General features: G+C 42.0%; 1 protein-coding gene across 2 annotated transcripts; it reads right to left on the reverse strand.

Moving 5' to 3' along the window:
- Positions 1–272: 272 nt before the first annotated feature.
- enc1 (ectodermal-neural cortex 1) lies at positions 273–10,274 on the reverse strand. Of its 2 annotated transcripts, XM_084413383.1 has the most exons (5): positions 10,162–10,274; positions 9,892–9,990; positions 8,452–8,751; positions 6,375–7,899; positions 273–1,414 (listed from the first exon to the last, which is right to left on the reverse strand). In XM_084413383.1, the coding sequence occupies exons 1-4, from the start codon at positions 10,177–10,179 to the stop codon at positions 6,418–6,420; spliced, it is 1,899 nt and encodes a 632-aa protein (XP_084269509.1). In that variant the 5' UTR covers positions 10,180–10,274; the 3' UTR covers positions 273–1,414; positions 6,375–6,417. The 2 variants fall into 2 exon arrangements, with proteins under 2 accessions (XP_084269509.1, XP_084269510.1); XM_084413384.1 differs by lacking the exon at positions 10,162–10,274 and having other exon boundaries at positions 9,892–10,017.
- Between the last annotated feature and the right edge of the window lie 5,835 nt (positions 10,275–16,109).

Consider the following 16,109-nt stretch of genomic DNA (forward strand, 5'->3'; position numbering starts at 1 on the left):
ATGTATACAAGCCAAAAAATAATAATAAAAAAATATTAACAATAAATAAAAAATAAAAAGTTACTTATACACAATGGAAAACAAAAAGCTTAAAAAAAAAAACCCTCATAAATTAAGACCATTAATAGACACTGAAATATTTTTAAGCCAGACAGCCAGTTTCTTGCACTTTTCTCGTTATTGTCCTTTTTTTTTTTTTTTTTTTTTTACAGTTTAGTTGTTGCCATAGAGACTGCATTCCCTGCATGATGAAATGGCTCTCACATCTTCTATCTCTCCTTCTGTCGTTCACGTTTACCGTGACTGTATGTGCTTAGAATAGTACAGGCAAAAACAGTGAAGCAGAAGTGTCTCGCACAATTCGAGTTTTGTACAGGAGAATCTTGGAATTCGAGTCGGTCAGTGATCAGAAGCTGGAAGGATAGTGTTTGTCGTCAGTTTCTCAGAGGGCATGCTCGCGCTGTTTGTCGGGTGTTTATTTTGTAGGGGGTGGGAGTATGATCGGGTGTTGAGTGGGGTCAGATGGACTCTCGTTCAGACTAACATGCTGGGACATGCCTCTTCCGCACTCAGTCACATACACACAGCTGGCGTGTGTACCTTGGGACACACTGTGCCCATGTCCATTTTCACACCAAGCTGCAAAGGTTTGTTCAACAGGAACAGTTCAGCAACAGTCTGTCCTCCTTGTACAGACGTGTGAAGGACAAATACGTAAAAAAGGCTCTCATGTTTCCTTCTGTCCTTTTTATTCTTTAAACCAGCAAAACATTACGTTTATCAGTCCATTACGAGCCCGCCTCAGTCTCTCTCCTTTTAAGCAAGGTCTATTTTTTAACATCACCGTGGGATAAGAAAAGGTATATACATATCAGGATGTGAAGTACTTTTCCTGGAGTATCTTAACATCTCCAATCATGCGTTGAGACTCCTGTTGATCTTCCCAATCAAAAGCTTCCACTCATCCTTCATGCAGTATAGAAATTAAGACAGGCATACAGGTCTATTTTAGCTTGCATGGCATCAGCATTGTAAAAAAAACAAAAACGGTCAGAGTACACAAACGTGGGGGGGGGGGTTGGGGGGCAGCGAAAGTGATGATTATGCTGGTTATGATGGAAGCAGACTGGGCTTTCAGGATGCGTCGCAGTTCTTTTGGTTTTCACTGTGAAGCCCACGTTCTGATACTTCACAAAATGTTGGATACGACATCACAACGTTCTTGAAACTTCCAAGCAGGAAGTTAAACGATTTTGGCGAACTTGCAGCGGAAAAAAGCTTTGTGACTTGACTTTGTGCACAATACTTAGCTCTTATGGGAGAAAGTCTTTTTGTAAAATTGCACAGGAGGGTTATAGCGTTTCTTCACAGTTGGAATCCAGTAGACAATAACGACAAGTGGACACAAGGAACTCTGTGGAAAGAAAAGACAAGAAAACCATTAGAAATGTAAATTAAAAAAATAACTCCCATAATTTCACATTTACGGCACACATTCACACACGCATTTCAGAAAAGAATACCATCTCATAAATATAATTTAGACGTTGACCCTGACCATTTGTTTCTGATCGTTTATTTTTCCCCCTCAAGGAAAAAACAAAAAGGAGAGGACAGGTCAGACCCTCACACCTGTTCAGCAGCAGATACAAGCCAAAAGGAATTACACACACACAAAGCCCTGTACTCTTTTAAAAACCGTCTGCATTCAGTCAGATCATTGGTGGTATTAAGTTAAGAAAGAAGCATTTAGGAACCTAAATCACAACTAAATGTAGCGCAACAAAAGCTTCCTCTTCTGTCTATAGTTGCACCAAATGCGATGGTGCGTTTTTCCTCTTTGGCTTTGACTCCGCCATCGTTTTACAGCCTTAAGCTTCTGCAAAGGCCAATATCTATTCTTGAGTCACGTATTCTCTTTCTCTCTCAGGGCCTCTAGCTCGAAATAAGAGAAAAGTGGAGTGAAGGTGATCATTTGAAAGCAAAAGTCCCCCAGAGCATCCAAATCAAGTTGTTAGCATGCATTCTCCCTCTTTTCCTTCCCAAATCCCACTTTCTTCTTTTAAGTTGTGCATAGTTAATAAAAACGACAGTAAAGGGCAACAGAGCCCTGCAGTTACAGAAGAAACGCTTGCCAATTAAAACACACTCAAACAGAAGCCCAAAGAGACTGGAAGGGGGCAAAACCAAATCCATCCCTCCATCGATCCCGGGGCCGGCTGGGTGTAGATTCTACAGAGCTGTTTTTGAAGACAAAATGTTCAATGAACCATGGCACTTCATCTAAGCAGCATGGAGCTGACGGTGAATGAACACAGCTTAGACTAATGACCTCCCTCCACTCCCACACCAAACAAACTCAAGCCTGGCATAAACACACACACACGAGTATGTGTAGATCACACTTGTGCACACGCGCATGAACATACAAGCTTAGCTTTTTACCATGGTGGATGTTTTCCATTGATGTATGTTGTTTTTATACTGAGCTAATGATATTTTCTGTCTCTAGCCTGTACCTGTCCTTTCAATCTTTCTTTGCTGTCTCCACAAAAAAATATTAAGTTTCAACATTGATAATAATTAGAAATGTTTGTTGAGCACCAAATCAGCCTATTAGAATGATTTCTGAAGGATCACGTGACACTGAAGACTGGAGTAATGATGCTGAAAATTCAACTTTGCCATCACAGGAATAAAATTACGTCGTAAAACATTCAAACAGAAAAGTTATTTTAAATTGTAGCCTAATAGTATTTAAAATATTACCTTTTACAGAATTTTATCAAATGTATGCAGCCTTGGTGAGAATTCTTTCAAAAGAGAGAGAGGGAAAAGAAAAGCGATAAAGAGAGCAGTGTGTCAATGTACGTAGGAAAAGGGAGGATATCTGTAACCAGATGCATTCCCATGGGAGAGAGATAGCAGGAGTTTTGAGTGTGAGAAAACATAGCCAGTCGGAGAGAACGAAAGAGCAAGACTGAAAATCTTTGTTTACCCTCCGTTATCCAGTCCTCCCCCTCTCCCCTCATCTCTGTCTTCTCTATCCTCCCACTCCTCTGGCCAGCAGTGAGGCTCCTCATTGTTAGTAGGGAGGAAGCTTGCTTAGAACACTTCATGGTCTTTTAAATGCATTGGAATGGCTCAGTGAACAAAGGAAGGACCACCACTTTGAAATTAACTGCCCTGCCGAGGTGGGCAGCATTTCACAGGCACACAAAGTCACAGAGACTTTAAAAGCAAAGCTAAATGACCAGCACCAAAGGGTCAGGACTGGAATGGGTGTTGTTTTTCATTGGGGAGGAAGTTAAGATGGTGTAGAGCTTGTTTAGTCTACTGTCCTGTTTGGTTGACTGTCAGTATTTAGGGGTTATTCTCTTCTCACTGCACCTTCCATGGCAGAGATAAAATATTAATTTCGTTCTACCAGGCAGAGATAAAGCTTTCTATTATTTGGTGCGTTCATTCAGAGAGTAAAGAAAACTGTGCTTAATTTTTCTTGTTTTGTCTCTTCTTTTTTCCACAATGTCTTTGGCTCTTTTTGAAAATGTTATCATAAAGTAAGAACAAAAATGTTGTCTATACCTTCTCTTTTCTGCCCAATGAAATACAACATATAAATGCATCTAGCTTGATTTCAGTTTTGCCCCACAACTCACATCACAATGTGAATTACAAGTATTTCAGCACAATGTAAAACATGACGATTAACAGAACCGAAACCATTTATGAAAAAACAACAGCTATGACTCATCTGAATTACCTCATCTCACTTTTATAGATCACTTAACTTCAGAGTAAAACATGCATGAGTCAAGCCAAAAAGATTTCAGAATAAAAATCATTTGAATTAACAACAGCGTGGGATTAAGCTGATCTCTGATTTTCCACTGCAGTTATGAATCTATTGAATTCATTTTTGTTTTGCCACACACTTTCAGTGTACATTGACTAAATCCATTTAAATTAAACCTGATTAAACCGACACAGTAAATACAAGTATGCTTACATGCATATCCATCGGATTACAGCTATTTTTTTTTTCAGTCACATACACACCTCAGTCCGACTTATATTTTTTGGTGTCATTGAATTAACGTACCAAGATAATGTGATTGTAGCTCTGCTTCTTCCAGCATGTACACACAATAAGGTGTGGTCACATTAGCATAATTGCGATATACATCATACATTTCTTTTGGTCAACCCAGCGAAATCTGCGAGGGGAAATCTTTTACCATTATGCAAAATTGCTGATTGTGTGGATTCCTAATTGAAATAAATGGATTTCCTGCATAAATTCACCAAACAATGGTAAATGTGACACCACCTTTAATCAGAAAGAGAGCGGTGATGAACAATATATATTTAATCATTCATATATTTGATTATGCATTGTGGCATGTACGCTCAGACAAAGATAAAGACTCAAGCTCAACAATATAACAGTCCATTGTAAACGAACTGCATAGTTACTGAACTGTTGCTCAGACTTAATGCAAGCATGCTCCATGTTGTCAACCCACTGCTCATTCAAATACACAACACCTCACCATTTCTTTCTCTGCCTTTACTCAAAGCCCTCCCTCCTCCTCCTCCATTCACCCTACCTCTCTTCCCTACTTCCTCCACCCTTAGACAAATTTTCCCCTCAGGAACAATAAAAGTCTTCTATTCTGCTTCAATTACCCTCGGTGCAACGCCCCTCACTGCACGCTCATAACTCATTCAGCCCTACCGCAAGCTGCCTCCTCACAACAGAGGCACACAAACACACAGTTTTACTTTGGATTTCAATTTTACATGTGAAGATTTGCATGTGCCCACGCACACATTAAAATTCAGGTGTAGTCTAGCATCTTTCTATGGTAGGAGCGTGGAGCTTGAATCTCCAGCTCAAAGATGAAGGCTCTGAATTCTCTCAAGCAAGGATCTCTTTTTTCTCTCTCTCTCTCTCTCTCTCTCTCTCTCTCTCTCTCTCTCTCTCTCTCTCTCTCTCTCTCTCTCCAGACTGGAGACTGATCAGATACAGCAGAGCCTCCGTATCAGCCAGACCAGACAGAGCACACAAACACTGCATCAGTGGGCATATCACTGCTGAGAGGTAGATACTGGAAAGCCTGATGCCCTTTTCTGATGCAGTCCTGCTGTGACCAAATCCTGTTTTCCTGGAGACTGAGCAAGGCCCAATGCTTAACAGCTAGAATTTTTATGGACTCTGAGGAGACGTGACATCTGTAGCAACCTATTATAAAACGTCCATTAATGCACCAGCTTTGAAAGTTCTAGATTAAAGTGAAACGCTGAGATTAGCACACCTATATATAACAGAAGAATCACTTCACAGAAAAAAAGGAAAACTGTATAAGGACCATCAGACAAGAAATGAGAAAAAATTCAGAAAGCACAGGGGAGCTGATAGATAGAAATAAATATATCTGATTGCACATATGAGCAGAGTTGACCTGGTTGATATTCAAAGCATGCTGCCTTGCCATTCCTTTCCTCTCTGACTCCTAACAAAGTCTAATTGCTCTGTCAATACTCAATTTGCCACTGATTTTAATAAGGTTCTTTGTCAAAGTATGCACATTGCAGCTCATGCGGGATAAATTATATCTATAATCCACTATATCCAAATGTAGTGTGCATATGAACAAACAAAGAGCCATGTAACCTTGTACATACGACTTTTTTCTGTGTGTCAGTAAGCTTACAAAGAGGGTAATGTGCATGCCAACCACAACACTGGGACTTAATTCAGTTGAAAATGAATTTTGGGAAAATTAGCAAATATTATTTTAACATGTTTAATGTGATGCATCCAGCCCATTGTTAATTAAGGACATTAACACTTCCTCTGAAATTCCCTAGAGTTTCAAGGAAAACTTATCTTAAATGTATTTCAGTCCTTACAAACTACAGTGACAATGCAGACATAAATAGCACAGATTAAAATTCTATACTATTTTTTTCTATAAATTAAGTTATTTTAGTCTACTATAAAATAATAAATAATTTAACTCATTTTAAATTAATTTATGCATCACAACTTTGTTGTACAGTATAAAACGATGTTCTGAATGGATTTTTACATTTGATAAATATTGCATTTAACAGAGTTATTAAATTATTTGTTTTAAAATATTAATTAATAATACAGATAACAAATGTAATATTGCCAGATTACTGGTATGGTACCGCTACATAATGCATCCCATAATTTTTATCCTATGATTGGATAAAAAAAAAAAAAATACATACATACATACACACATATACACACACACACACACACATACACACATACATACACACATACATATATACATATATACATATATACATATATATATATATATAGCACAACCTACCTCATAGGAACAGCAGGGTCACAGAAGGAAGTACAGGCGTGCTTCAGGCTGGGAGGTGTTTCCAGGTGCTGACGAAGGCAGTGGGGATCAAGGAATAAGGTACGGTAGTGATGCTGTTCCAGGCATCGAGCATAGGGTCATAGCAGTCCAGGGTTTTACAGCGCTGTGTACCAAAGTAGCCACCCACCACATAAAGTTTGTTTCCAGAGGCCACCGCCTGGCAGCTCATTCGTTTCGCTGTAACATCTCCAACTTTAGTCCACTGATAAGTCTCACTGCTGAATTTGTAGGCAGAGCAAGCAGAGAATTCGGTGTCGCCCCCCATTACAAAGATCTGGTTACCGAGAACAGCAGCTGCAGTGTAGCGCCACGGCTGCGGGCAGGTCGCCGGGACTGTCCAGCGATTTTCTGAGGGATCGTAGCACTGAACTTTGGGCAGCTTGTCGTGGGCCACACTCGTCCCTCCGAAGGCGAACAACTTAAGCTTTACGCTGACCACAGCTGCATTACTAACTCCTTCTCGCAGTGGTGCCACCATGCTCCACTTGTTAGCAACTGGGTCAAACTGCTCTACCTGCTTCAAGGACACAGATGGTGATGCAGGCAGACAGCCAGTGGCAGCTGTGTGACCTCCGACAACATACAGGCAGTGGCGTAACTCAGCGGAACCGTGACCGAAACGTGCTATCAGCATCGGAGCCGCTTTAGACCATTCCTCCTGTAACGTATCGTACACCCAAACGTCCTTAGACACACCGTTCTCAGAGCCCCGGCCACCTGTCACGTACACTTTGCAACCAATGGCACAGGCGCTGAACTCCTTTCGTGGGCTGGGGATGTCCGCCTTTGGAATGATCTCTTTGGCCTTCTGGTCCACCAGGTAGAGCTTGTCGCACATAAACGTGGGGCCGCCCAGCAAGAAAAGGGCATGACTGGTCTTGCGAGGCCGGGCGCAAGGACTGTTGACGACGCCGTCGTTTTGCAAGATGCGCAGTTTGCAGCGGATGGCCTCGTCTACCAGCTCTTTGCTTTTAGCCTGTGCGATGATGAGCTCCTCCGTAGAGACGTTCTCCATAAGGAAGATGGCAGGCAGGAGAGCCAGACGCACAGTTCGGAGCAGCTCTGGAAGATGACAGTGCCTCCTCTCAAGGTCGTAGTTCACCCAGTTGAGAGCTGACTCGTAGACCAGACGCTCGTCCTCGGTTTCGAGCTCTTCGTGTGCCAGCAGTTGGACCAGCATGTCCTTGGGCAGCTGGAGAAACTCTTCAGTCTTGCAGATAGCTGGGAAGTTACTGAGACACATGCTCCAGGACAGCTGGAACAGCTGGGTGCACTGGTGAGCATCCGAAAGCAGCAGCATGCCCAGGCAATTGGATGGATGGAGGTTCTTCTCCAGGAACTCCGCACAGGCATCACGAATGTCCTGAAACTCCAGCATGTCACCGGCCTCAAGAAGAGACTCTGCGTTCTCCTCGTTTATTATTACTCTTGACGAGTAGGCGTAGTCCAGTAGGAGCTCCAATACCTTGACAATGTGGAGTAAAAACAAAGTTAACCTAAAAGTGATAACTTTTTTTTTGCAGTCTAACTGAAATATGAATTACTTGAAGCCCATGAAGCTATTGTTTTGCAAAAGCAAGTCTGATGTTCAAACCCAGAGATTATCCAAGTTTCAGAACACTCCAATCAATCATATGTTGTACCTTTGAAAAGCATACAATTTAAAGAGACCCCCACCAAATATTTTTTTCATTTACTCACCCTCATGCATTTCAAACCTTTATAAAACACAATAGATGATATTTTGAACAGTGTTTTAATGGTTTTGTCCTACAATGAAAGTCACCAGGGTCCAAAAAACATTGGACCCCACTGACTTAAAGAAAAGAGAAGATCACCTTCATTCATCAACATTTTTTCAAATTATATTATTTTGTGCTCCACAGAAGAAAACCATACAGGTTTGGAACCACATAAGGGTTGAGTAAATTATGACAGTATTTTCATTTTTGGGTGAACTATCACTTCAACACACTTGGACAAGAATACAACACAAATTTAAACACTACAACAGTACCTCTGGATGAATGGAGTCCCTGAAGTCCACTTCACTGTCCTGACTTTCTCTCAGCCCTCCGCTAAACATTGCTTCAAAGTAGCGGCTGCAGGCGGCTAGCACAGCCCTGTGGCACGGGAAAGAGCGGTTTCCAGCGTGGAGCAGAACATCCGTGAAGAGTCTCTGCTGACGAAGAGCATTCAGGTGCATTAGCACGCTGTCTGCGTACGAGGACTTGTGGAATAGGTAGATGTTCATAGAGCCCGTGCTGGCACGAGACTTGCGGTTCTCGTGGACACAGACAGACATTTTCATTGAATCCTGAAACAAAAAAAGAGAAATCGTTTCATTGACATTGATGGCTTTAAACAGCGGTATTTAAACCGTTTCAGAAGTTGACTGACATTGTTTTGAACAGTGATATGATCAATACTACACAAAGAGCATGTCAAACCTCAATAAGAAGGAAGAGAAAGATGATATAATTCTGCAAACACAACATAAAAAACAACTGGAAGCCTCTCTGATGTCTAGCCGACTGGAATGTGAACAAATGCAAGGGAGTCTAATCATTACCAGGTGTTCAAAGGCGGACGGATAAGGAGGGGAAACTGAAGGGGGGGGGGGGGGAGAACTTTCAGAAGTAAACACCGCTGCCTGAAATTTACTGTGGAAAAGCGAACAAAGAGTTGTGCACCAGGCACAGAGTCAACACTAAGTGTGTCAATGTCACCGACTGCCATCTGGTCGCCTTTATGGTGCACATTCAAATCCAATCAGTCTGAATTTCCATGTAACCGATACACGCCCCCTGGTCCCTGCCGGCTGTCAACATCCCTCCGGAGAGAATTTAATTGTGTTTCTGCTAATGTTCGAACTGAGCTAAATACATTAAGGACACAAAAGCAATGGTGATGTATCACACCTGATACAGTCCAATAATCCATTTAAATTAGCCACAGCTGTGAAGAACAAGAGCCAGAAACCCTGTGCTGACATTGGCCATTAATTATTTTGCAACACAGCACTGAAAAATAGCAATGTGAATGACTGTATAGTATACATAAAGCATAAACAACCAGTAAATAACTTACAATAAAATAAAGTGTTATAAGAAGTAGACTATGAAAAACTGCGTTTAAAGCACCATTTATGTCTGTTCCAACAGATGTTACAGAAATCTAAATTTGAATGATGACAGATGACATCACTCAGACACATCACTATTTGTTTTATTATTATACATTACAACCTAAAGTATTTTTACTATAATGTTATTATTATTATTTTTTTTTTTTACATGTTAATATAAACAAACCCTCATCAAAACATATAGTACCTAGTATCATGGAAGAAATGTTCAGCCAACCTGTGGTGACTAAAGAATGCACGTGAATTTACATTTATGAAAATACAGACTTTCGTTAAAATAAAATAAAAATAATAATAAAAAAAAATTACCTGTTCAGGAGCAATGAAGACTTCAGTTCCGTCTGCCTTGGCCCTCGAACATGCCACAACGCGACAGGGACAGTCACAATACTGGCGGCGCTGCGCGCTCTGGTAACAGCGTCCGATGTCGCGTGGATAAACCACAAAATAAACAAATGAAGAGCAATTTAATCCAGATGCTTTTAACGTAAGAAATTAGCCTACAAGTATAGTTTGGTATGTTGCTGAGTTACACAGAAAACTAGTTCCTCTATGTTTGTGACTGCGGTTCATAAATACATTTGCTCGTATCGTCATACAGCAGCTCTCGCGTGCAGGTCTCTCTCAGTAGTGAACAGCTGACGGGGTGTGAGCTTTTAGAGAGGAGGAAGAAAGAGAGGCGGAGCGCTACTGCTCTTTAGGAGAATGTGGGAGGAGATAGATTGCTAAACTGGCAGAGATAAGGAGATTGTTGGTGGGGCTCATTAATAGAATAATTAAGGAATTTTATGAGGCTGCATATCACCAGGGGGGGTTGTGTGTATGAAAGTATTCAAAATCATTGCACGAATTAATACTATACATTTCGTAATAAAAAGTCATAAAGCGTCCATTTAAGAAGTGCTCCATAAGGTAAAAGTTATCCAAATTAATAGCAACTTAAATGGAAATGCTGTGTATTCAAGTGAACGGCTTTATTGTTCAATCATCTAGTCTAAACTGCACAAGGAGTTCAGCCTAAACTTTGTTCCTCGATAGTTAGAGATGCACTACCATGGTGTGCATGGTACATGGTTGGTTCAGACTCAAGAGCATAGACTGTCTGCTTCAGAGCGATTGGTGAATTTAATTTACGGAACAATGTCGCCCCCTGCTGAACAAAAGGCGCACTTGCGTTTTCTGCATCATACCTGTACATGCTCTTGCCATATGTATAGGTGGATTTAAATTTCTACATTTTGAATGAACATTTCCAAGATTGGTCTTGCAGTAGTGTGGTAGACTAAAGCCCCCGTGGACCTAGTATGTTTCTTCCCCCGAATTTACTTCTTGTGTATACAAAAATCTCACTGGATTATTGCAATGCATGGCAAAAGGAATGATTGGAAATAAGTAAACTGATAAAGTGCCACCTAGCAGATGCCACCTACTCGTCATCAGCAGTGTTGGGGAAAGTTAAAAGTAATGTGTTACAATATTGCGTTACTCCTTAAAAAAGAACTTTGGAAAAAGAACCCCTGGGCTGGGCTTGCTTGTTTGTTTTTTAATAAAAAAAAATAAAATAAAAAAAAGAGGTTCTATTTATGGCACATGTAAAGACCAAAAGTGAAATGAATAAGCCTCAGGTTTAAGGAAATGCAAATTCACGCCTGTACAGTAGAGGGTGCAGCTCAAACAAACCTTCCAGCTGTTCTGCCATTCTGGATTGCAGGAGAATAGGATGCAAGGGAAGAAAGTTACACTTACTTCAGCAACAGAAAAAAAATAAAAAATAAAATCTAAAGTCATTTTTGCTTATTTGTATGGCTGAATTGGATAATTACAAAATTCAGGAGCAATACATATGTATTTGTGTTATTTAACATTTAATTCACGAGTTCACACTTAAAAAAAAAATCGGATAGATTAAATTGGTAAACGTATTTGGCATGCTGTCCGGGGAGAGGGCTCTGATCTTGGTAATTGGCCCGAACGCAGAGTATTCCCCCAAAAATGCAAAATTAGCTTATTCGGACAGCAGCCAGGAACTGTACCCCCAAAAATTAGAAATAATAGGGCTGATGTTTGCGGTGTCTGACGGGAGTTCAATACTCGCTGCGATCGGACGGGTAAGCTTCCGCTGACAATTAGGTGGACGTTTATTTATTATATTAGATTGGGAGGGCTTTTTGCGGCATCCCGCGTCCGACGGGGGTTCAATACTCACTGCGATCGGACGGGTAAGCCTCTGTTGGCGATGAGGTGGACGATTTACACTCACCTAAAGGATTATTAGGAACACCACCATACTAATACTGTGTTTGACCCCCTTTCGCCTTCAGAACTGCCTTAATTCTACGTGTCATTGATTCAACAAGGTGCTGAAAGCATTCTTTAGAAATGTTGGCCCATATTGATAGGATAGCATCTTGCAGTTGATGGAGATTTGTGGGATGCATATCCAGGGCATGAAGCTCCCGTTCAACCACATCCCAAAGATGCTCTATTGGGTTGAGATCTGGTGACTGTGGGGGCCATTTTAGTACAGTGAACTCATTGTCGTGTTCAAGAAACCAATTTGAAATGATTCAAGCTTTGTGACATGGTGCATTATCCTGCTGGAAGTAGCCATCAGAGGATGGGTACCTGGTGGTCATAAAGGGATGGACATGGTCAGAAACAATGCTCAGGTAGGCCGTGGCATTTAAACGATGCCCAATTGGCACCAAGGGGCCTAAAGTGTGCCAAGAAAACATTACACCACCCCCACACCATTACACCACCACCACCAGCCTGCACAGTGGTAACAAGGCATGATGGATCCATGTTCTCATTCTGTTTACGCCAAATTCTGACTCTACCATCTGAATGTCTCAACAGAAATCGAGACTCATCAGACCAGGCAACATTTTTCCAGTCTTCAACTGTCCAATTTTGGTGAGCTCGTGCAAATTGTAGCCTCTTTTTTTCTATTTGTAGTGGAGATGAGTGGTACCCGGTGGGGTCTTCTGCTGTTGTAGCCCATCCGCCTCAAGGTTGTGCATGTTGTGGCTTCACAAATGCTTTGCTGCATACCTCGGTTGTAACGAGTGGTTATTTCAGTCAAAGTTGCTCTTCTATCAGCTTGAATCAGTCGGCCCATTCTCCTCTGACCTCTAGCATCAACAAGGCATTTTCGCCCACAGGACTGCCGCATACTGGATGTTTTTCCCTTTTCACACCATTCTTTGTAAACCCTAGAAATGGTTGTGCGTGAAAAATCCCAGTAACTGAGCAGATTGTGAAATACTCAGACCGGCCCGTCTGGCACCAACAACCATGCCACGCTCAATTGCTTAAATCACCTTTCTTTCCCATTCTGACATTCAGTTTGGAGTTCAGGAGATTGTCTTGACCAGGACCACACCCCTAAATGCATTGAAGCAACTGCCATGTGATTGGTTGATTAGATAATTGCATTAATGAGAAATTGAACAGGTGTTCCTAATAATCCTTCAGGTGAGTGTATATTGGGAGGGCTTTTGCGGCGTCCGACGGGAGTTCAACACTCACTGCGATCGGACAAGCCCCCGCTGATGTAGACATGAAGATGTTTAGCTATTGCCGATTGGGAGGGCTCTCGCACCATCCGACGGGAGTTCAATGCGATCGAATGGGTAAGCCCCGCCGGCAATCAAACGAGTTAGAGTTGGTTTAGCTGATAAGGGTTTGGTGCACTTTTTTGATGTGGAAGCGGTTAGATCTAATGTAGCTTCTGAAAGCTTCGGATGACCAACGACCAAGAGCTTGAATCTGTTGCTGTGAGAGTCCTTTTTGGGCGGCTGTGGTTGCAGCGCCTATGCGAAAAGAGTGGCCTGAAAGGTGTTCAGCTGGGATGCCAGATTGTGTTAGGACTAATTTGAGATGTTTTTGAAACCAAAAACGCGTGACTGGTTGGTTTGAATCGTTTATAAAAAGTGGGTCTGAAGGGTCTCTACTTGTTGAATTTCTGAAATGAAGGTAGGATTGGAGGGTTTGGTAAGGTTGGATGGGTGAATGAAGGTTGAAAATATAAATGAAATGGCCTTTTTTGGACTGGTCTGTCTTGCTCTGTTTGATAAAGTAGGAGATAGTTTCATCATCTACTAAGGATAATCTGAAATGATGGGATGAATTGGGGTTAAAATTAGAGGTAATAGCGAGTTCGGAGCATCTGAGAAACCCAGAAAAAAGCCAAAATGAACATTGCGTCCAGTGTGCAAGCTGTGTTAATAGAATGGTAGCCTAGACGGAGGGTACGGATGCATTTGGTGAGTAGGTCCAGCGTTAGGGGTTGTCTGGTGTCTGGGCGGGTAGGATGGGTCTTTTGGATGCCTTTAATAAGCAGTGATGTCTGTGAGTTTGTTAAAGCAGGAGAGGGTGAGCCGAAAGGGGGCGGTTCCAAAGCGATGGCGTTTGGAGTATGGGCATCTGAGCTGCTGTAAACAGAGAAAATGGTGATTTTGCCTGAGGAAGCGTGTTTTGGGGGAGACAATCCGGGGCCAACGTGGGAAACTGAGGTGGTCTTGCGTTTGCAACGGCCCCTGGAGCTTGGAAAGCAACCGGGAAGGAGAGAGAAAGCTGAGGTGGAAAATAAGGTGACTGGGCCTGCACCGCTAGCGGAGGCATCCTCACACTAGGGTCTGCTGTAGGCCACGGCTGGGAAAAAGGGTTAGTTGTAGCCGTAGGAGAAGGACAAGGGAGAGTTGTCCAGGCCCGCGATTCTAGCGGAGGCAACCTCACGTCAGGAGCCACGGGCCACAAACGATGGAGAGAATTTGGGATGGTAACAACAGGTTGCCCCTGCTCCGCTAGCGGAGGCAACCTCACGCTAGAGGGAAGACGGTCGCTGTTAGTGACCGGTAATGAGTGATGCTGAGCAGAAGGCGGAGAGGGTAGCGGTGGCGGATTCTGGGGCCCATCCCAGGCTCGCTGAAGGCACACTGCCCCTACCTGATGATCGACGGTGGTCTGGTCTTGCTGTGGAGGAATACTGGATTTGGGAGGTGCGTGGTGTTTTACCTTTGTTGGTTTTGTTTGTCGCTTTATTGGAGACCTTAAAGGGAGAGGAGGTTTTAAAGGGGGCGCACGTTGACTGTAGATTAGTGTATAATTGGTATAATTCGGCTTTATTCATCCATCTAGGGTAATGGACGTCCGCGTTGGTCAAAGCTTTCCTTAGACCTAACACTGTCCATTTCCCGATTGCAGGAATGGTTGGCTGGGCCAGTGAGTAGGAGGATGATGAAGAAGGTGTGCGTCTCGTTGGTGGAGGTGAGCGCTGTCTTTGTCGTTCTGGAGTATGGATAGCGGCGCGGATTGGCTGGCGACGGCACCTGGTTGTGTAATGGCGCTCTTTGGGATGGCTGGAATTGATGCAGAGTCCTGAGAGTAGAGAGATTCTTCATCGGACAGGAAGAGTTCACTCTCCGACATGGCAGCTGTTAGGCGAAACCTGTTCTGAAGACTGTAGAATATCCTTAGGTGAGTTTGACTGTGATTATATGGTTTGCCTTTGTGTTGATTGGGTAGATATGTTGATTACTGATTGTAGACAGCTGGTGATACTAGAGTATTTGTTGATTACTGATTGTAGACAGCTGATGATACTAGAGTATTTGTGATTACTGATTGTAGACAGCAGGTGGCAATAGAGTAGCTTATTTTGACGTGTTCCTCCCGAACTACGTTAATAAAACATAATTTATTGCATGTTTGTGTAATATTCTGAGTTTGTATTTTACTGTTTTTATTCATTTGAAGGAATACTGAATCTGTTTTTGTGCAAGTGAGCTCACATTTAGTCTAGAACTACAACAACCATCATGTTCACACAGCACACACAACACCTTACTCTCGATTTAGACAGGAGAGCTGTCAGTCAATAAATGAAAAAACAAAGTAAATTGCGTTACTTGTTTGAAAAAGTAACAGATATTTTGTTGTAAATTTCAAAAAAAAATTCACTCCACTAACCTACTTAAAAAGGTAATCTGATTACGTAACTCGCGTTACTTGTGCCCAGGGGCGCCATGAAGAGTTTTAAGGGGGGTATGCAAAACAGAATTTTGGGCCCCCTTCTTCCAGATGAATGTGTTTTTTTCTTTTGACTTTTAATAAGAAATTGAAATAATTTATTAGTAAACATTTATATTATTACATTAACATCTTTTTAAGGTTTTAATTTTAGTTTCAGTTTTAGTTATCTATATATATAGCCCTGCTTCCCTTCCATCTCGTTGCAAGTCTTACACAGACAACAATCAAAAGGGGGCATTCATTGCCCCTCAGTCCCCCCTCCACCTTGGAGCACTTGGAGGCTCCACCCCCAAAATGTGATTGATTTGAACCCTTTGATGAGTTGGATCACACCAATGTGATTAACTACATAATGTTTAGGCTATTTGAGGTTTCAGACATTTAAATAGACATTTAAATGAAGTAGCTACTGTAAAAAAAAATACATTTTTAGTTTTTATTAAATTCAAATTCCATATAGCCTGATGCTATTGGAAGCTGCAATAATAGCC

The sequence above is a fragment of the Rutilus rutilus genome, assembly GCF_951802725.1.
Source record: "Rutilus rutilus genome assembly, chromosome: 7".
Taxonomy (NCBI): Eukaryota; Metazoa; Chordata; class Actinopteri; order Cypriniformes; family Leuciscidae; genus Rutilus; species Rutilus rutilus.

Bases quoted from the DNA above. Each gene is read 5' to 3' on its own strand.
- enc1 (XM_084413383.1), bottom strand. The intron at 8,752-9,891 runs GTAATTTTTTTT...TTTTTGTTTCAG, and splicing joins TCTTCATTGCTCCTGAACAG to GATTCAATGAAAATGTCTGT. The intron at 7,900-8,451 runs GTACTGTTGTAG...CACATTGTCAAG, and splicing joins GGGACTCCATTCATCCAGAG to GTATTGGAGCTCCTACTGGA.